The sequence below is a fragment of the Schistocerca gregaria genome, chromosome X, assembly GCF_023897955.1.
Source record: "Schistocerca gregaria isolate iqSchGreg1 chromosome X, iqSchGreg1.2, whole genome shotgun sequence".
Taxonomy (NCBI): domain Eukaryota; kingdom Metazoa; phylum Arthropoda; class Insecta; order Orthoptera; family Acrididae; genus Schistocerca; species Schistocerca gregaria.
In genome coordinates, this window is record NC_064931.1 from 204909655 (window position 1) to 204932510 (window position 22856).

At 43.8% G+C, this 22856-nt stretch overlaps 1 protein-coding gene across 2 annotated transcripts in view; it reads left to right on the forward strand.

The window, feature by feature from the left end:
• The window catches only part of LOC126298901 (uncharacterized), an 85448-nt gene that overhangs the window by 11903 nt on the left and 50689 nt on the right, over positions 1–22856 (forward strand). For both annotated transcript variants that reach the window (XM_049990440.1, XM_049990439.1), the window contains exons 2-3: positions 2079–2197; positions 20451–20627. In XM_049990440.1, coding sequence (XP_049846397.1) covers positions 2079–2197; positions 20451–20627 — 296 coding nt within the window. The remainder of the gene's footprint in view (positions 1–2078; positions 2198–20450; positions 20628–22856) is intronic.

Below are 22856 nucleotides of genomic sequence, written 5' to 3' on the forward strand. Positions count from 1 at the left end.
ATTTAGATTTCTTCTCGTACAAGGTTTTACTTGTAGAAGTAGAATAAATTGAAACCTCTATTTTGGAAGCGTTTAAAATTTAAAAATTTTGTAGGCTATTTTAGATCAGGACCATGTGAATACAGGGTTGAAATTTGAGTCATTTCTGTGCATAACTGCTTGGAATCCTCAACCGATTTGCTCCATTTGCCTAAGCAGGACAAAGTGTGTAATAGTCACACTAAAAAGATCCTTCTGCTGGGTATGAATATGGTCCCTAGCCCAAGGGGTATCAAATTCACTTCACCTATCTTTTTATCGCCAATAGAAACTGAGGTATGAGAACCGTAAAATCCAGTTTTTATGCGCTGCGTTTTGGAACATGTTAGGTACGCATTACCGACGATGTATGTGTGCACTGACAAGAAGCCAGACATATCGTTCGCAGCCAAACTGTCGTGTTCCATCGTTTTTATCTTCAATGGGTTGCTTAACTGTAAAATGGGTTCCATGATACCATAAATCTCTATCGACGCTGATCTACGAATTAAAAATACCTGCCAAATTATCGTACTGTAGAAATGAGAGTTACAGTTCACCTTTGAATCCGAATCAACGGTAGTTACCGGCGCATTTTCAAATGGTTGAGAGGTGAAAACTAGCTTAAATCCAGACTAAAAAACTTCGTGCTACGATTGGGATTAGATTCCTCGACCTTTAGGTTTCTTATTTCGATCTGTTTATTCGTAATTTTTCGCCAGGGGTTCTTTGCCGATGTCGCTCGACATTTTTCAAATTCCATCGATAAGAAATTCATGCTTTTTTTATTTATTGTAGAATGTGATCAGTCCTCTCACCGAACCATCTTAACCACCGTGCTGGCTACTGACTACCAGGCCTGACATTGAGCTACTAAAAATCTTTGTATTCTCCAACTTACACAAATGCGTCAGATATACAGATATAATTTTGAAAAAAATGCCTATTAAGCTGTGGTATAATTATTTCTAAAGCGTCTTCCAGAACTAATAGTCACGTCGGTAATGAAATAAATATTTTAACCAAATTTATGTGACCAATAATGATCAGACTTGCTGCCTGCGTACGCCAGGCGCTCCCAGTTCAATGACAGTTCCTTGAAGTGACGTTTGTTTTTTGAAATTTCTAAAATTACTTCCTAATAGCGTACCGATTCCTCTCGTAATTGGTAATTTTCTTCTGCAGTATTTACTGTTACATTTTCGTGGACAAATAACTGCTGCACTTAAACGATCAAATACCTAAAACAGGAGGTAGTACAGTCTGGGTACCGTTAGAGGTACAGATACTGTATGAAATCTTACGGACAAAAAATAAATGTAATAAACCTCGCTACAAGAATGGGTTGAGAGTGAACTTTGTCATAGCCTTTCCGAGGTGTTAGAAATTGGCACCTGCATTCTATACCAAAGGGAAAAATAACAGTTGATGGTTCAAATGGCTCTAAGCACTATGAGACTTAATATCTGAAGTCATCAGTCCCCAAGACTTAGAACTACTTTAACCTAACTAACCTAAGGACATCACACACATCCATGCCCGAGGCAGGATTCGAACCTGCGACCGGAGCAGCAGCGCGATTCCAGACTGAAGCGCCTAGAACCGCTCGGCCACGACGGCCGGCTCGGGCTGCCGAAAATAAAGTTTTGGGCAATTGCGTGTTGCAATTCTAGGCATGCCAGTTTCTTTCACTGTCATCGACCGGATACTGTTCATTGCTTACTAAGACAGTTGCTATTGAATACCCAGTTACGTTGGGTTCAGAGACAATACGCGTTAATGTCCGAGTAAAAAGTAGCAGCTTTTAAACTCTAGGCAGTGAGATTTCAAACGGCAGAGTATAGGTTCCAGAAAGTCACTTTGCTCAGATTTTGTCCTGTAACACGGCACAAACCCTAAGGTGTGTGAAGAACATGAAATTGAAATGACGCAAATGACAGGGAATAATGGGACAGCTGAGAGGAACGCCGGTCACATGGTAGTATACAGCAGTTAACTGTTTTGGAGCTTCTTTGACATTGATACGTTGCTCTTCCACAAATATTTTTACTTTGTTCCAGGTTTGATTCTTCTGCTGCTACCCGCGTTTGGCCACTGCCTGCCGAGGCAGAGAACAGGTGCAGTTTCGGACAACTTCGTCGGCGATGGCACACAAGACATTGCTGTCTCCATCCTACAGGTAAATTTTAATGACCTTCTATCGAGATAGGGCTTCTAAAAGTAACGATTAAAACTGCAGGCCTATATTTATATAGTAAAGGAAATTCATTTCAGGTGGGCTAGTAATTCGCTTTGGGAACCAATGAGTTTTGCGCCCGATCGGTCTACCTTTCTACGACTGTATCAGGCGTTGATTCAGCCCCGTCTCGATTATGGGGGCCTGGCTTACGGTTCGGCATCGCCTTCCGCGTTGCGGCTGCTTGACCCCCATACTTCACTGCGGGATCCGACTCGCAACTGGAGCTCTCCGCACAAGCCCTGTAAACAGCCTACTTTTGGAGGCTAGTGACCCTCCATTGGGGATCCGGCGCCAACGACTACTGGCCGCTTATGCTGCACATGTTCGTAGCTTGCTCGGGCATCCAAACTACCGTATCCTGTTCCCCGACTCGGTCGCCCATCTTCCAGAATGGCGGCCCCGGTCAGGATGTACGATCGCGGTTCGCGTCCGGGCTTTTCTCTCTGGGTTTGAGTATTTCTACCTCTTTCTCCGGCCCATATACGTATACCACCGTGGTGTGTGCCCCACCGAAGCCTTCGGCTGGATTTGGCACAGGGCCCGGAGGACTCAGGGCCTCCGCCGCCGCTTTCTTTCCATCCTTTCCGCGTTTCACAGCTCTGATGTGGTCGATACTGACGGTTCGATGGTTGCTGGTCGAGTTGGTTATGCTATTACTCTCGGGTATCATTCTGAACAACGTTCATTGCTGTCTGGCTTCAGTGTTTTCACTGCTGAGCTGGTCGCCATCCCTTGCGCCCTAGAGTATATCTACTCCTGCTCAGCTAAGTCCTTCATTATCTGTAGTGACTCCCTGAGCGGTTTACGAGCTATCGACCAGTGTTTTCCTCGCTCTCGTCTGGTGATGGCTAACTAGGAGTCCATCCATACTCTTGCCCATTGCGACCGATCCGTGGTTTTTATGTGGACCCCGGGTCATGTCGGCATCCTGGGTAATGAATGTGTTGACACGCTGGCCAAACAGGCAGTCGGTGCACCGGCTTTGGAGATTGGCCTTTCGGAGTGTGATCTCCGTTCACTTTTGCGCAGAAGGTCCTTGGTACCTGCGATGATGAATGGCGCACCCTGCCTTCACCCAACAAACTTCGGATCGTAAAGGGGACTGCCGGTGTGTGGCGCTCCTCCTTGCGGGCCTCTCGCAAGGACTCTGTTGTATTCTGCCGGTTGCGCATTAGTTACACCTGGATGACGCAGGGTTATTATTGCACCGCGAGCACCCACCTCTCTGTCGCTGTGGTTCAGCATTGACAGTTGTCCACATTTTGTTGGACTGTCCACTTTTAACTGCGCTCAGGCACACGTTTGTGTTACATGATACGCTCCCTGCAATATAACGGATGACGCTGCCATTGCAGGCTTAGTTTTGAGTTTTATTCATGCAGTGGGTTTTTATCGCTCGATTTGAGTGTTTGCCTCTTTCTTTTGTGTTGAATCTGGCCTTTGGCCTACGGTTTTACATTGGGCTTTTTAGTGTAAATCTTGGTGGTTGGCTTTTCCGTTTTTTGTTTCCATGGTCGGCCAACCACTGTAACACTCTGTGTTATTAATTCCTCTTTTCTGGTCTTTGTCTATGTCTTTCTTGTTCTGTGCCATCCCTTGTCATCTCCGTTGCTTGTTTTTGTTCCTTGTGGGTGTTTCATGTTCGTGGAAAAAGGGACCGATGGCCTTTTTAGTCTGGTCCCTTCAACCCCCCACAAACAAACTAACCATTTTTGCGTCCATTGGTTGGAATTTTTCTACTCAAACCCATACGTTCAGGTATCTTACGGAAGAAAGACGGGAAATCAAGGTGCAGTCGAAGACGTAGTCATTAGACGTAGCACAAGCTCAGCGTTGAGAAAGATGGGGAAAGAATTCAGCCGCGCCCAATTGCACAGGAATCATACTGGTACTTGAGTTAAAGGATTCACAGAAACGATGAAAACCTAAATTTAGATCGTCGAATGGCATTTTAAAACGTCCAGCGGCTTAACAAATGGTTATTACACACGTTAAAAATCACAAAAATGCGGTACTGAAATTATTTAAATAAGAAATCAGTAAAAAAGATGCTGAGCACTAAAAATGCTTTCGCTCTTAAATGTCTGCTTGTAAAGTGTATTTTCCTCTTCCCTGTCTAGACTATCTTTATTCAGTCTTCCAATGTATTGTCTTACGCGAAGTTGGTCAAAATCACTTCCAGCATGTTTCCACTTTTGTTACCAAAACTTTTGGTTTCCTGGTAGACCATTTCTGTAGGTAATGAAGTAGGGAAAGTTAACATACCGTCTGATATTATTTTCATAATTGATACAATGTCCCAGTAACCAAATTACGGTGTTACTTTTTGTGGTGGGATACAGTTTGGATGCAGGCCGTTGTAGGTTGGTTTCGAAGCTCCATTTCAGCAGGACAAGTCTATCCCTGATAAGCCTCCGATTGTTCAAATGACCACATGAAGTGAAACTGTGAAAAAAAGGAATCAACTACTCTACATGAGGAGCATTTATTTATGGCACTAAGTACTATTCTGCTGAACTTTTAGTTTGTTGTTATGGTACTGTAAACAACACTGTACCATGTTGATATAACGTCACATGTATGCATTTTGAGGATGGTTTCCTCAGTCTTTCAGTCGCTGGGCAGTTACCTGTATGTTGTTGAACTTTCCCCCTGTTTCCGTTCACGCTGAAAATATCTCGTCTGTTGGTTCCTCTTTGGGGCACTAGAGTCTATGTCACGGGCTTGAAGGTAAAATTCACTAATATGTTGTAGCAGCTGTTAGCTTTGCTTATCTCGATCAGGATATACATACTTGGTCGTCAGTCTCCATCGATTTGGCTAGCGTATCATACGACAGCTTGAATATGTTTCCCTTTAATATGTATCTACTCGTTAGTCACATTATCCTTTGCCTTGCATTTTAGGAATTGGAAAAAAGCTGCGTGACATATGCGTAGTATTCGTTGCAGAATACATAAGTTTTTAAAATTCTAACTTTTTAAAGTTATGTTCACGACTCGCCATTTATTCTCCATAACTGCCCCTTTTATCTGCGACTTTTTGCCGCGCGGGATTAGCCGAGCGATCTAAAGGCCCTGCAGTCATGGACTGTGCGGCTGGTCCCGGCGTAGGTTCCAGTTCTCCCTCGGGTGTGTGTGTGTGTGTGTGTGTGTGTGTGTGTGTGTGTGTGTGTGTGTGTGTGTGTTTTTGTCCTTAGGATAATTTACGTTAAGTAGTGTGTAAGCTTAGGGACTGATGACCTTAGCAGTTAAGTCCCATAAGATTTCACAGATATTTCAACATTTTTTGAGACTTTTTGATGATACCTTCAGCGGACACCTATGTAAAATGACTCCTAGCGTTCTGCGGTTGTCTAGAACTCGTGCCCACGGTATATCTAGGTTGTCGAAATGCCTTACATTTACGATTTTACACTTACTCAGTTACGCCTGCTACGTGACGCTATATTCTTCAGTGGCTCGTTTCATTCCTTACGACAGCGAAGTCATCAGCATATTCCCTTAGGATTAACGTTTGATCAGTCATTGAAATACCTGATATATTTTCGTTGACATTGTAGCAACGGCTCAAACGACAGCACGAAAAGAAGCATAGAGGGCGGACGCCGATGTGGCATACCGCGTTGGATGTTAAAACATTTTGACCGTCGATAAATTTGTACTCTAGTGGATATGCCAGTGATCATATTTAGAATTTTATTACATACTCTTCTAGACCAACTTTCTCCATTATTCTCGTTACATATTGATGAAAGGCTTTATGGAAGTAGACGAAAAAAAGTCAAACAGCAGCAGCCAGCCGAGAGACACGCAGCAACAGGGAAGTAACCGATTTTGTGACTCTTATGAGTTCCTAACTAGGAGCGAATTTTATATCAACTGAGTGCTTTAATAGTTTCGTAAGTTTAATATCTAATGTCCACAGTTTTCGCGTTTTCGTTTGCGTCGGAAAGTAAACCGATTTTGTGACATATTAAGTTTCTAATCGGGCGAATTATTTAGTTTCGCCTTAGTGCTTCGGTGGTTAGGTTTTTGAATCTCTGTATTAATCTAATTTATTACACACATTTCCTCCGTTTTCGGCAGAGTCTACAGTAGTATTCCGCAGCACATGCCGATAGGCCGTTAATGTGAGTATTTTAGTTTTCCACGGTCTTCAGTATTGACAAGGACTGTGATTGTTGTGTGTGGATGTGAGCCTTGTTGGTGACACTTCGCTCTCAGCTCCAGGCTGTGATATCTTCAGTTTCACAGCTTGAGGATGCAGTGGATGGGCAACACTGTTGTGTGCCAGCCATGGGGATCCAACGAACGTCCAGCACGTCAGAGTCGTCCGATCAGTCCTCATCGGTAACCAGCCCAGTTACTGCTCACACTGAGGTTGACCTCTCACCTGTGGTCCAGTCGGAGGTTGCCCTGGAGCGTAGCAGACAGCGAAATACTTCCCAGGCGGCCGCATGTAAGGCCTCTCCATTTAGTCGGACAAACAGGTTCCAGGTGCTCTCTATGGCTGATACTGTCGCTGAGCCAGATGCCATCGCCTGTCCTGTATCAGAGGAAACCTCTCAGCCTGCAAGATGCAGACAATCACAGAGGGTGGGATTATTGAGAGCTGGGAGCTCCAACACTAGGGCCATTATGGGGCCCCTTTGGGACATGGCTTCATAGAAGGGGAAGAAAAGCAGTGTGCACTCCGTGTACATACCTGGTGGAGTCATTCCAGACGTGGAACGGGTCAACCCGGGTGCCATGAGAAGCACACAGTGCAGCCAACTGCAGGTGGTGGCTCACGTTGGTACCAATGATATATGTCACTTCGGATCAGATGAGGTTCTCTCTGGTTTCGAGTGCCTAACAGAACTGATAAGGCTGTCAGTCATGCTTGCGATATGAAAGCAGAGCTGACCATTTCTAGCATAATTGACAGGACCTATTGCGAGCCTCTGGTACAGAGCCGAGTGGAACGTCTGAATCAGAAGCTGATGGTTCTGCGACGGTGTAGGCTGCAGATTACTCAACTTGCGACAAAGGGTGGTTGGGTTTCGGGTTCCATTGAATAGGTCAGGAGTCCACTACCCGCAGGAGGTGGCTACTTGGGTAGCAGGGGCTGTGTGGCATGGAATGGACGGTTTTTGGGTTAGAGGCTCTCCGTAAAACACACAAATGGCTTCAGTCACAATGGGTGCAGGCTGAACACAGTAAGAACGTAAATACAGGAACCATTGGTATAACAGTTCTAAATCGTCACAGCTGTGTTCGAGAAGTACCAGAGCTCCAAGCGGTAATAGAAAGCACTGATGATCAAATCGTTATAAGCACTGAAAGCAAGCTAAAACCGGAGATAAGGTCAGCCGAAATTTTTGCGAAGAACCTAACGGTGTTCCGAAAGGATAGGCTAAACACGGTGCACCGAAGACCTAGGCAGTTTGGTCCCATAAGCTGCTAAACACGGTGGGCGGTAGCGTATTTGTTGCAGTTAGAAGTAGTTTATCTTGTCACGAAATTGAAGTAGATAATTCCTGTGACTTACGATGGGCGCAGGACATTGTTGGTAACCAGAATAAAATAATAATTGGATCCTTTTACCGACCTCCCGATACAGATGATACAGTTGCTGAAAGGTTCAAAGAAAACCTGAGTTCGATTATAAACACATATGCGACTCTCACGACTATAGTTGGTGACTTTAATTTACCCTCGATATGTTAGCGAAAATACATGTTTAATTTTAGAGGTACGCATAAAACATCATGCGAAATTATTCTAAACGCATTCTCTGAAAATTATTTCGAGCTGTTAGTTCATGAACCTACGTGAGAAGTAAATGGTTTTGAAAACACACTTGATCTCTTAGCAGCAAATAATCCCGAGTAAATAACGAGCATCAAAACGGATACAGGGATTAGTGAACACAGGGTAGTCGTAGCGAGATTGAATATTGTATCCCCCAAATCCTCTTGGCGTTCCCCAAGGTAGTGTTATAGTCCCATTGCTGTACCTTATCTATATAAACGATTTGGGGGACAACCTGAGCAGCCGTCTTAGGATGTTTGCACAGGACACTGTCATTTACATACCTATTCAAAAAAGCGGATAAAAATTCACTTGACGCCTTCCTGAGAGACAATCTTCACTCGATCCAAATTAATAATATAAGTGTAGACCAACTGTGGCTTGAATTGAAAGAAATGTTATCGGCAGCAATTTAGAGATTTATACCAAATAAATTAACAAACGATAGAGCTGATCCTCCTTTGTAAACAAACCGGGCCAGAACACTGTTGCAGAAACAACGAAACAAACATGCCAAATTTAAACAGACGCAAAATCCCCAACTTTGGTGATCCTTTACATATGCTCGAAATTTAGGGCAGACTTCAATGCGAGAAGCTTACAATAGTTTCCACAACGAAATATTGTCTCGAAACCTGGCAGAAAATCCTAAGAGTCTCCGGTCGTATGTGAAGTATGGCAGCGGCAAGACACAATCAATACCTTCTCTGCGCGGTAGCAGTGGAGGATACTATCGAAGACATTTCTGCCAACGCGGAGCTACTAAACACAGCCGTGAATTTTTATCTGCACAAAAGAAGACGAAGTAAATATCCCAGAATTCCAATCAAGAACAGCTGCCAACATGAGTAACGTAGAAGTAGATATCCTCGGAGTAGTGAAGCACCTTAAATCATTTAATAAAACTAAGTCTTCTGGCTCAGACTGTATACCAATTAGCTTCCTTTCAGAGTATGCTGATGCAATAGCTCCGTACTTACCATATACAGCTGTTTGCTCGACGGAAGTTCCACGCCCAAAGACTGGAAAGTTGCACAGGTCACACCAATATTCAAGAAAGGTACTAAGAGTAATGTACTACATTTCAGGCCCATAGTATTAACGTTAATATGCTGCAGGATTTTGGAACATATATTGTGTTCCTATATTCTGAATTACCTCGAACAAAACGGTCTATTGACACACAGTCAACATGGGGTTTAGAAAACATTGTTCTTGAGAAACACTACTAGCTCTTTATTCGCATGAAGTGTTCAATGCTATTGACAAGATATTTCAGATGGATTACGTATTTCTGGATTTCCGGAAGGCTTTTGACAGTGTACAAAAGAAGCGGCTTGTAGTGAAATTGCGTGTTTCTGGAATACCGTCTCAGTTACGTGACTGGATTCGTGACTTCCTGTCAGAGGGGTCACAGTTCGTAGTAATTGACGGAAAGTCATCGAGTAAAACAGAAGTGGTTTCTGGCGTTACCCAAGGTAAAGTTATAGGCCCATTTCTGTACCTTATCTATATAAACGATTTGGGGGACAATCTGAGCAGCCGTCTTAGGATTTTTGCAGATGACACTGTCATTCATCTACTAATAAAGTAATCAGAAGATCAAAACAAATTGCAAAACGATTTAGAAAAGATAACTGTATGGTGCAAAAATTAACAGTTGACCCTAAATAACGAAAATTGTGAAGTCATCCACATAAGTACCATAAGGAATACGTTAAACTTCGGTTACAAGATAAATCAGTCAAATCTAAAGGCCGTAAATTAAACTAAATAATTAGGAATTACAGTTACGAACCACTTATACTGGAAGGAACACAGAAAATGTTGTGGGGGGGAAGGCTAACCAAAGACTGCGTTTTATTGGCAGAATACTTAGAAAATGTAACAGATTTACTAAGGAGAACGCCTACACTACGCTTGTCCGTCCTCTTTTAGAATACTGCTGCGCGATGTGGGATCCTTACCAGATAGGACTGACGGAGTACATCGAAAAAGTTCAAAGAAGGGCAGCAAGTTTTGTGTTATCGCGGGGCAGAGAGTGTCACTGAAATGATACAGGATTTTGGGGGACGGAATCTTCTCACGAAATTACAATCACCAACGTTCTCCTCCGGATGCGAAAATATTTTCGTTGACACCGACGTACATAAGGAGAAACGATCATCATGATAAAATAAGGGAAATCAGAGTTCGTACGGAAAGATATGTGTTCGTTCTTTCAGCGCGCTACACGAGGTTGGAATAGTAGAGAATTGTGCAGGTGGTCCGATGAACCCTTTGCCAGGCATTTAAATGTGATTTGCAGAGTATCGGTGTAGACGTAAGGCCCATTTGATGCTGGACACGTCAGTTATTCAACTATCGTCTCTAAATTTCAGAAACAGCTGACATTATAGGCCTTCAGGGATGCAAACCTGATGGCTTTCAAGCAATTTTTAAGCAATGTCATTCCGTTGTTAATAGGCCTTGTGAAAGTTTTGTGGCCAAAACTGAGCTGTGTAATAGGACACAGATTTTCGAAGTTTTTCAGTACGTTTTTAGTTGGTACGAGAATAGTTTTGCAGTCTTTAATCTCGTCAGGTACAAATCCGCCAAGAATTATGTCCTTTAAAATGGCAATGAAAGTAATCCCGACGATATTCCAGAATTTCAGATGGTCCTGCAGCTTTATGAGCTGTTAATTTAATAAGAAATTCAAATACTTCATCCACGCTAAAATCAGCTAAACATTTTGCTGCCTTTAGTGGTTCCTTTTTGCCACTTGTATGGTTTCAGTTATTAAATGTTTATCCATGTGACACACGGAGTAGAGCTCTGGTTCAAAAATGGTTGAAATGGCTCTGAGCACTATGGGACTTAACATCTGTGGTCATCAGTCCCCTAGAACTTAGAACTACTTAAACCTAACTAACCTAAAGACATCACACACATCCATGTCCGAGGCAGGATTCGAACCTGCGACCGTAGCAGTCGCGCGGTTCCGGACTGCGCGCCTAGAACCGCTAGACCACCGCGGCCGGCTAGAGCTCTGGTAATGCCATTCTCTTTCATTCGCCATCTAGATTTGGTGGTATATTTCTATCCTTTGCATGCAGCTCGTGTAGAAAAGTGTCTGCTGTTGGTTTGAATTTTGATGGGGTGATACAGGGACGCTGTCTCGGTTCCTATTGTGAAGCTTGCTTCAAAATTAATCACAAAGCCATCTCTTCCGTTTTGTTTGAAATGAGTTTAATTTCCTTATGTGTGGTTTGTGTTCGTTTGTAAAGTTTGAGTTTTCGTACAGCTATCTATGGATGCTGAGGTAAAATTCCATACTCTACTTTGGTTTAATGTCTTCCATGAGGTACATGCTCGTAAACGTCTTTTATCTGTTGTGGTCCACTTCATCTTTTGACGTGAAACTATGAAGTGAACGTATGAAGTTAGTCCATGTTCTGACAACTCAAGTCAGTCTGTTATCTATATGGGAGACGTTTGACATCTATCGGCCTTGATGCCTTTTTGTGGGTTGTTTGTCTAAGTTTAACGTTAAGGACAACGCAGAGCGATCTGGAAATGGGAGTGGGGTGACACCTTTATTGAGTACTCGTTGACGAACGCTCTTTTTTTATCACTTTGGGTGGCCTATGTCGACCGTAGGAAAGTGTACTGCACAAATGTGGGGGATTTTAACTCGTGTGTATCTCTGAGACGCAAATTCTTCGCAAAGTCGCGCAGTTCTTTACAGCATTTTAAATTCTGTCGCTGGTCTTTCCGATGATTTACACAGTCGCCTGCACTAAGTAGATTAGGCGTCTTTTGTCTGACAAGGTAACTTTTCTTATTTAAACAAAGCTGTCGTTCCATCTTTGTTTCTGCCTGACGGGACGTAACCTTTCAGGGGGTGTCGTAGTAAATTTTGGTCGCGATTCCTCTCCTAGATTCTAGTTTCCAAACATCTCCGACTGGGATATCTTCATCCAGGATGATGACCGTGCCTGTGTTTGCTTAGAGTGCTCTCTTTAAGAGCATATTGTCGGCGTCAGTGTCGTATATTAATTGCTGCAGTGCAGCTATTTTTGAATCGGACGTGATTCTGTTAATGTTCAGAGTATGAACTGTGTGTGCCTGCAAAGTCATCTTTCTCGTTTTATATTCATTCGGATTCCTTCGTCTTCGGATCGCTCCATCAGAGTGACTTTTGCAGTGTCGGATACGTGACATTCACTACCTTTAGTTTTGTTTTAATAGTCATTCTTTTATAACGTTAGCGCTGGCTTGTACTTCCGTGCAAATCAGTGAACTAATGCGATCTCTATCTACAGGTAAAGGTGACGGAGCCGGCCGCGGTGGTCTAGCGGTTCTAGGCGCTCAGTCCGGAACCGCGCGACTGCTACGGTCGCAGGTTCGAATCCTGCCTCGGGCATGGATGTGTGTGATGTCCTTAGGTTAGTTAGGTTTAAGTAGTTCTAAGTCTAGGGGACTGATGACCACAGATGTTAAGTCCCATAGTGCTCAGAGCCATTTGAACCATTTGAAAGGTGACGGGACGGCCATACTGACAGCCTGTTGTTCCACGACTGAGACTTCGTGTGCATGGGAATCGGGTGTATTTTTTCAGCTCGTCTGGATTTACGTCATGACTACCACTTCCCTAGTTCTTGTGTACTCCAGCTGCCCTGATGGTAATGATGGCTATGGTAGGCTGGCACGAAGATGTTCACAGTAACTAGGTACCATAAGATGTTTGTTTTCCTTGCTCTTATTGCCTGCTTCTATTCGCTGGGGTACCTGGAAGGCGTGGCCATGACTTTATGATGTCGTTCGGGTAACTGATTGAATTCCTGTCTCATGGAATCAGTGGCGAACGTATTCTCTCATGTTGTCAGACGAGGGTTTTTGAATTTCTGTAGATAGGTCACGTTTCGGTAATGCTGTCAACGGAAACAACCTTTCTACGTTCCTCGTCTATTGTTGTAACTAGGTTAATAGGTATAGATTTTTCAGTAACTGGGTTGCTTTACAACGATATGAAATCTTCTTCACGTCATGTTCATTTTTTCTGAATGAGCTTGGTAGGATATAGGCAGGTGACGGACTTCCAGTTAAGAGATCTGCTAACGTTAATTTCGTTGCAGTAAAATTTTACAAAACGAAAACTCATTAACGACAGTTCTGATGAAGGTGACAGCTTTCCTTACCTATAAAACACTGACTTGAGTATGAAACCTGCACCCTATTTTCTACAGACATGATATCTGACGGAATATTAACTTTTATTTCCATTTCTACAGATCCCACGCCACTGGTAACTTCGCAACCTATATAGACTGTACTAGCGCTCTTTTCTGTTCTTAACTGTGGCAGACTTGAATAGTATTAATCGAGCACAATATGGTTGCACCTGGGTCCGTGGTCGCTTCGGTCGGCTTATCGTGAGTTTTTATCGTGATATTTCACGAGGGCAGGCTGAACCACATGATAGTATACGCACAGTGTACTTTCACAGAACTTCATTAAACAGAACCTCTAGACTTGTCGAATTCAAACTGCAGAGTATTTTTCCTTGGAAATTTGAAATTTTGCCAACTAACATGAAGAGTTACTAGCAAGTTAACATTAAATAACGCAGTTGACAGGGCAAGAACATCACACACAGATGAAGTGTTAACGTAGATAACTAGTTTTGTGTCAACTACGTTAGAAACTAGAGTACACAGAATGTCCACACGCTACTCGGTGTCAGAAGGAACTGACTGCATCCATAGATATGTAAAGCATTTCAGATTTCACTGTACATTATAGAAGTACTTCACATAGTTTTAAATTTCTCAGTATATTTTCAACCCAATAGGCCAAATTTAATGATCCGAATGGTTACATGATTCGCTGAGTAAGAGCGTTGTTAGTAGCCTGCGATAGAGACCCAGTTTGGGAGCAAATATCAGTATATGTCTCGATGTGCTACACAGTGGGAAACTGATTTTGGAAAACATGTTTGCAAATTTTCTCAGAAATAAAATTTCAGATTGCGTCTACCAGTTTGAATTCACCTTTCATTGAGGCTGGAAAACGTTCACCAGCTGGTAACACAGACTAAACGTCAGACATGTTAAATACGCAGCATTCTAGGTGAATGGACTGAGTGTAATAGTCTTGAATATGCGTTTCAGCGCATAAACGAGCGTGGCTCTGGGGCGACCCGGATGGAGCAGTTATGGGCTCTGCGACATGGCTGCTATAGCTAACGTTGAATGGTTCAAATGGCTCTGAGCACTATGGGACTTACCATCTGAGGTCATCAGTCCTCTAGAACTTAGAACTACTTAAACCTAACTAACCTAAGTACATCATACACATCCATGCCCAAGGCAGGATTCGAGCCTGCGACCGTAGCGGTCGCGCGGTTCCAGACTGAAGCGCCTAGAACCGCTCGGCCATAACGGCCGGCTAACGTTGAATGTGTGACACACAAAACAGCAGAACTAGCCAATTCTTATCAATAGCGCAATTGAATATAGCGTCAGTTTCGATAGATATGTCGGTGGACAGTGAATGCATTCTGAGATATGTTGAACTCAGAAATTCACTGTCGTGTTCACAGAACCAGTCCTAAACGATGCGAGCCGTGTGAATAGGGACCTTGTTGACGTTGAACATAGCACCACCAATTGGGCTACATATATTGTATCATGACACGGATCTCATCAGCCGTAACTGTCACTATCCTGTGCAGTAATGTGACCTTGCAGAGTAGTAATGGAGCCCATGGAATACAATAATGTGGCTGCCCAAATCACCGAACCCCCTCGACATTTCATTTCTGGTACGTAACTTCGGCAGGAAGTAGGAAACCACGCAAAAGAACTCATTCGACCAAAACACTTTCTTCCATTTCTCCATCGTCGAGATGTTTCTTTGTTACGGGGATATGCATCGTTAATGGGTAGTTCGGGAATTTCAGCTCGCCCTACAGTGACCTACTTATCGAGGTCTCTTCAATGACTTTCCGTCACGATCACTCGACACACTCTTTCGTTCGCGCTGTGACTGAGCGAATGACCTTTTTGCGTGTTCGCAGTGTGTATAAATCTTAGACGTGCTGCCTCTTGAAACACTTAACATTTCGGCTATCTCGTTTACGGAAGCCCCTACCATACGACCACCAATAATTTGCGGAAGTTCAAATTCACTTAGCTCCGACACAACGCACTTACAACCACATAGAACATTGTAGTGACCCTGAATGACATTCACAAGCTACGGAGGGCATTAGGCAGGTGCCGTTCGTGGCCAAACACTAAAACGCAAACAACCGGCTTAGCTAGCATCTGCTTTTACAGGGTGAGAGTTATTGGACTATATGAAATAAAAGCGTCATAACTTCTGAGCGGTTTACGTTAGGACGTTCAAACTGCACGGTTGGCCACCGGCATAATTGGAATTACTATGTGCATGCACACGCGCCTTGTTGTTGTCTGCTATTTGCACGTGAAAATGTCACGGTACAGCGCCCCTGAGCGTATAACGCTTGCGGAGGCCTACTATGCGAGCAACAGCAGCCCGACTGCGGCTCGAAGGAAGTTTGCGACAGAGTTAAAGCTGAAGGCAACTGTTCAAAGTGTGCTAACAACCAAGAATTTTTATTCGCAAGTTTGAGAGCATGGGTACTGTTCGTTATGACAGTGTTGGCAATGTCGGTCGTTCAAAAATGGTGAAAACGCCTGAAAACGTGGAGAACACAGTCGCCGTGGTGTAAACCAACCCCAAAAAAATCGATCAGACGGGCGGCACAGCAGATGGGAAACAACTGGGACACACTGCAACGAATTTTTGTTGAAGACCTGCACCTCTTCTCAAAAAAAATTCAGACCCATCAGCCATTAAGCCCCAGGGCCATGGAACAGCAGTTGTTTTTCCAACGCTATTGTCCACAGAATTGACTAACAGGCCTTTGATGTGTGCTTTAGCAAAGAGGGCCACTTTCATTTGGATGGGTTCGTCAATAAGCAAAATTATTGCATTTGGGGGACTGAGAATCAGCATTTCGCGATCGAGAAGCCTCTTCACCCTCAACGGGTGACTATGTTGCGTGCAGTGCTCTGCCACAGAATAGTCGGTGCGATATTCCTTGACGGCACGGTGACTACCGAAAGCTAAGTGAAGGTTTTGGAAGATAATTCCATCCTAATTATCCAAAATGACCCTGAATTCGATTAGCTGTGGTTCAAGGAAGGTCAACGGCCTTGCCGCAGTGGATACACCGGTTTCCGTGAGATCACCGAAGTTAAGCGCTGTCGGGGGTGGTCGGCACTTGGATGGGTGACCATCCAGGACGCCATGCGCTGTTGCCGTTTTTCGCCTGGTGATGCCAATTGCAGAGCTACTCGACCGAATAGTAGCGGCTTCGGTCAAGAATACCATCATAACGACCAGGAGAGCGGTGTGCTGACCCCACGCCCCTCCTATCCGCATCCTCCACTGAGGATGACACGGCGGTCGGTTGGTCCCGGTAGGCCACTCGTGGCCTGAAGACGGAGTGAGTGTGGTTCATGGAAGGCGGAGCTCGAACCCATCGAAACAGGTGTGTGTTTGATGTCCTGGAGCAGCACTTTGGGGACTGCATTCTGGCTCTGGGGTCACTGGCATGGACCTCGATTGGCTGCCATATTTTCCGTGTCGGAACACAATCGACTCCTTTTTATGGAGCTCTATTAAAGACAAGGTGTACAGCAAAAATCCCCAAAACCATAACTCAGCTGAAAGCAGCCATTCAGGAGGTCGCCGACAGCATCGATTTTCCGGCACTACAGCGGGTCATGCAGAACTTCATATACGTCTACGCAGTATCATTACCAATGAGGGCAGGCATATCGGACTCGTCATAACGTAAATCCGAATATCTGCAGTGACGTTTACATGTTGAATAAAATACGTGCAATCCGTAGTTTGGTTTGTAACTAATTTACGTTTGTTTCAATTAGTTCAATAGTTGTCACCCTACGTTCCAGCGTGCATATTCGAAGTGTTCAGATATTCATGTCAAAACTCTGTACTTACCATGTTAATTGTCACACTTGAGGCAACATCTCAACCACTTCCTCTAACAGGTTACTTGGCCGTGACAATGCCGTTGCCTGGTCACCAAAAATTGTTAAGCACTTTTTAATGAGATGGGATGAAGCTAGAAATGTCTACGAGAAATGTGGATATACGAGGTGAGCAAGTTAGTATCATGGGAACTGCTACCGTGGCCAAGGAACCGAAGAATATATTAAGACAAACACGACTAGCTCTTTATTCACATGAAGTGCTGAGTGCTATTGACAAAGGGCTTTCAGATAGATTCCGTATTCCTGGATTTCCGGGAGACTTTTGACACTGTACCACACAAGCGGCACGTGGTAAAATTGCGTGCTTATGGAGTAACGACTGTTATGTGACTGGATTCGTGACTTCCTGTCAGAGGGGTCACAGTTCGTAGTAATTGACGGAAAGTCATCGAGTAAAACAGAAGTGATTTCTGGCGTTCCCCAAGGTTTGTTACAGGTTCCTTATCTATATAAACGATTTGGGAGACAATCTGAGGAGCCGTCTTCCGTTGTTTGCATTTGACGCTGTCGTTCATCGACTAATAATGTCATCAGAAGATCAAAACAAACTGTTAAACGATTTAGAAAAAATATCCGAATTTTGCGAAAAGTGGAGTTGACCCTAAATAACGAAAAGTGTGAGGTCATTCACATGAGTACTAAAAGGAACTCGTTAAACTTCGGTTACATGATAAATCAGTCTAATCTAAAAGCTATACATTCAATTAATTACCTAGATATTACAATTACGAACAACTTAAATTGGAAGGAACACACAGAAAATGTTGTGGGGAAGGCTAACCAAAGGCTGCGTTTTATTGGCACGACACTTAGAAAATGTAACAGACCTAGCAAGGAGACTGCCTACGCTACGCTTGTCCGTCCTCTCTTAGGATACTCCTGCGCGGTGTGGCACCCTTAAAAGATAGGACTGACGGAGTACATCGAAAAAGTTCAAAGAAATGCAGCACGTTTTGTATTACCACGAAATGTGGGAGAGAGTGTCACAGAAATGGTACAGGATTTGTGAGGGAAATCATTAAAAGAAAGGCGTTTTTCGTAGCGACGGAATCTTCTCACGAAATTTCTCCTCCAAATGTGAAAATATTTTGTTGACACCGACCTACATAGGGCGAAACTATCACCACAATAAAATAAGGGAAATCAGAGATCGTACTGAAAGATATAGGTGTTCATTCTTTCCGCGCGCTATACGAGATTGGAATAATAGAAAATTGTGAAGGTGGTTCGATGAACGCTCTGCCAGGCACTTAAATGTAGGATATATGAAATTGTAACGCCAACAGTAGACTACAACAATACAGTGAAAAACAATTTAAAAAAATTTTCAGTGATAATAAGTCTAGACTAACGTCGGTGAACCCACATAAACCATTCTGCTTTCAATGACTTATCACCAATGCATCACCACGCGGGATTAGCCGAGCGGTCTACGGCGCTGCAGTCATGGACTGTGCGGCGGGTCCCGGCGGAGGTTCGAGTCCTCCCTCGTGTGTGTGTGTGTGTGTGTGTGTGTGTGTGTGTGTGTGTGTGTGTTTGTCCTTAGGATAATTTAGGTTAAGTAGTGTGTAAGCTTAGAGACTGATGACCTTAGTAGTTAAGTCCCATAAGATATCGCACACTTTTGAGCGTTCACCAACGCTTCCAAAACACTTAATTCCTTGTTGGTAAAAATGCCGTGTGATTAGGGCCTCCCGTTGGGAAGACCGTTCGCCGGGTGCAAGTCTTCCGATCTGACGCCACTTTGGGGACTTGAGTGTCGATGGGGATGAAATGGTGATGATTAAGACAACACAACACCCAGTCCCTGAGCGGAGAAAATCTCCGACCCCGCCGGGAATCGAACTCGGGCCCTTAGGATTGACATTCCGTCGCGCTGACCATTTTTTTTTATTAATCTCATTTTGTTAGTTTTCGTTCGTTGTATCAGCTCGGCGCGGACGTCGAAAGACATCCGTTTCAGTTCGTTGTTGATTCATTAACTCAGTTTTTTTATTACATCTACATTTACACTCCGCAAGCCACCCAACGGTGTGTGTCGGAGGGCACTTTACGTGCCACTGTCATTACCTCCCTTTCGTGTTCCAGTCGCGTATGGTTCGCGGGAAGAACGACTGTCTGAAAGCCTCCGTGCGCGCTCGAATCTCTCTAATTGTACATTCGTAATCTCCTTGGGAGGTGTAAGTAGGGGGAAGCAATATATTCGATACCTCATCCAGAAACGCATCCTTTCGAAACCTGGACAGCAAGCTACACTGCGATTCAGAGCGCCTCTCTTGCAGAGTTTGCCACTTGAGTTAGCTAAACATCTCCGTAACGCTATCACGGTTACCAAATAACCCTGTGACGAAACGCGCAGCTCTTCTTTGGATCTTCTCTATCTCCTTCGTCAACCCGATCTGGTACGAATCCCACACTGATGAGCAATACTCAAGTATAGGTCGAACGAGTGTTTTGTAAGCCACCTCCTTTGTTGATGGACTACATCTTCTAAGGACTCTCCCATTGAACCTCTACCTGGTACCAGTCTTACCAACAATTAATTTTATATGATCATTCCACTTAAAATCGTTCCGCACGCATACTACCAGATATTTTACAGAAGTAACTGCTACCAGTATTTGTTCTGCTATCATATAATCATTCAGTAAAGGATCCTTCTTTCTTTGTATTCGCAATACATTACATTTGTCTATGTTAAGGGTCAGTTGCCACTCCCTGGACCAAGTGCCTATCCGCTGCAGATCTTCCTGCATTTTGCTGCAATTTTCTAATGCTGCAACTTCTCTGTATACTACAGCATCATCCGCGAAAAGCCGCATGGAACTACAGACAGTATCTACTAGGTCATTTATATATATTGTGAAAAGCAATGGTCCCATAACACTCCCCTGTGGCAGAGGGTATCTAAAACTCTGACCGAACACGCTGAGCTACCGCGCCGGTGACCACTCAGCTATCGGGGGCTGACTCCTTGTTGCTACCCGCTCGGTCAGGCGCCTTGTCACGGCCCGCGCGGCTCTCCCCATCGGAGGTTCGAGTCCTCCCTCGGGCATGACTGTGTGTGTTGTCCTTAGTGTACGTTAAAGTTAGTGCGTAAGCTTAGGGCCCGATGACCTCAGCAGTTTGGTCCCATAAGACCTTTCCACAAATTTCCCTGTTGGTAGTTCTCTTCTGACATGCCTGAAATATCCCCTCATTAGCATAACACCCTCGTTCTGTACTGCTGTTGGGGGTTTCGGTGACGGTAGCGTGGTCTACGATGTTGACTGCGACATAATCTTTCACGCTGCTGTGCCGTAGGAGTACGCAGAGAGCGATCAGAACGTGGCTTTCTCGCCTCTGGGCTACGTGACTCTGCTGGCCGCTGCGGCGGAGGGTGCTTCCGGCATGACGCGTCGCCAACTGGAGTGGGCCCTGCGCCTACCTGACGACAGACAGCTGACGAGGAGCTCCTACCAGACCGCCCTGCGCGCCGTCGTAAGTATCGTAGTAGCGGTTATTCTTTAACTACTACTGTTTTATTTCGTAATCCCGAAGGCAAACTAGTATAACTTTGTCAAGACACTGAACACACACACAAACACCATGCCTCCAAATGGCTCAGTTGTTCGAGCACTACGCATTGGCATCTGATCTCCTTCATCCAAACATTAAAAATTTAACATTTTCTTAAAAAGAGAATGTGATTTATTTGGCCAGACAACCAAAAAGTAGGAATAGACTATAAAGATAAAAAAATGATATGGAACAGCAGTTATCCGTGGACGGACAAAACAAGAAGAGGTGCAGATACGGAAAGGTGTCCGACAAGGTTGCGCACTATTCCCTGTTATCTTTAACCTATACATTGAAGAGGCGCTGAAAAAAGTAAGGGAAAATTCACAGGCAGGTGTAGTAATTCATGGCCAACGAATAGATATGATATGCCGATGATATAGCTGTCCTGGCTGAAAGTGAAGATCATCTTGCAGTCCTTCTGAATAGAATGGATAAAGTTACGGGGGAAGAATATAATATGAGAATCAATAAAGCAAAAACAAAAGTAATGGCACGCGACAAAAAAGATCAGGTGAAAGTCAACGTTCATGTAGGCAATGAACTGCTTGAACAAGTTGATAAATTTACTTATCTGGGCAGTAATATTACCAGGGATGAAAGGAGCAAGGCAGAAGTGAGAAGTAGAATTGCTCAAGAAAAGGCTGCTTTTAACAAGAAGAAAAACATCTTAAGATCTAAGAACATCAGCCTTGAAATCAGGAAAAGATTTTTGAAATCATATATGTGGAGTGTGGCATGCTATGGGTGTGAAACATGGACTCTCGGGACAGAGGAAGACCAGAAGCTAAATTCTTTTGAAATGTGGTGCTATAGACGCATGCTCAAAATGAAATGTATCGACAAGGTCACAAACGAAGTGGTTCTAGAAAGAGCAGGCGAGAAGAGAAGCTTCTAGAGTTTCACTGTTAAAAGAAGAGTGCAATTTACAGGCCATCTATTGAGACATAAAGGACTCCTGAACACAATCATAGAGGGATATGTCGAGGGAAAAAGACTCAGAGGAAGACCACGACTGAGGTACGTGGATCAAATCGTGAAAGATGTGGGATGTAACACCTATAAAGAAATGAAGAGAAAAGCTGAAAGACGCACAGAATGGAGAAAAGCTGCCATTGTAGCTGTTGCAAACCAATCCTTCGATTGACCACTACAGAAGAAGAAGAAGAAGAAGAAGAAGAACCAAAATATATCGCCACATGCCACTGGTGAAGTAGACATTCAGATTAGTGAAGAAAAACTTTCTGTAATTTTCGTTAATACTTACCTTGGGTGCAGGATTGGGAAAACCCAACGCACTTCTCTTGCAGCTTCTGTTAGTCAGGTGCAAGAGTTAAAAATACCGTCACTGCGATAGTTAGAGGCAATCATTACACACTATACTGAACATGACAACAAATAATACTAATCGGTACCCGCCATCTACTTATTTATAAAAATTTAGTCAGTTAGTTTATTATGACATACTGTGATTTAGAGCAGGGCATCCCAACCTTTTCAGCTGGTGGACCCCTTCTTCAGTCGAAAATCCCCGCAAAGGATCAATAGTCTTTGATTTACAAATGAATGAAAACAATTTGAAGGCCAAAAATCGACTTACGAAATAGGAAGTGCACTGACAAAGCAAGTTTAACATTTAATGATATCTGGGGCCGCATACGTGCCAGTGAGCGTCGTGATTGATAGACAATGCTCGCTCCGCGCATGCGTAAAAGGTTTCAGCGCATCTACCGCCGTGAGCCGGCGCACAAACGACCCCCGTATTGTTGCTAAACAGTCGATCAGAGAAGCCGCATTTCCGGCACTAAACTGTGTATGCGTTCTCACTTAGGAACAGCCAAGGCTGCTTAGGAATACGACCTGAAGTAAAAGTACACATGTTTTTCACACCAAAAAATGGTGATGAATTTGATTTTCACATTTTTATTCAATAATTTTACTCATTATTTTACACGATTTGGTGAAGGGTGGCCGCGGACGCCCTAGAAAGAGCCGGCGGACCCCTAAGGGATCCGCGGACCACACGTTGGGAAGCCCTGATTTAGAGTAATTAAATTGATTCTTCTGTTTTAAAGCAGTTTTACGTTACTAGGGCATTCTGAAAAGTAATACCTCCGTTTTCTTTGTGAAAACTGTTGATGCTTTTAAAAT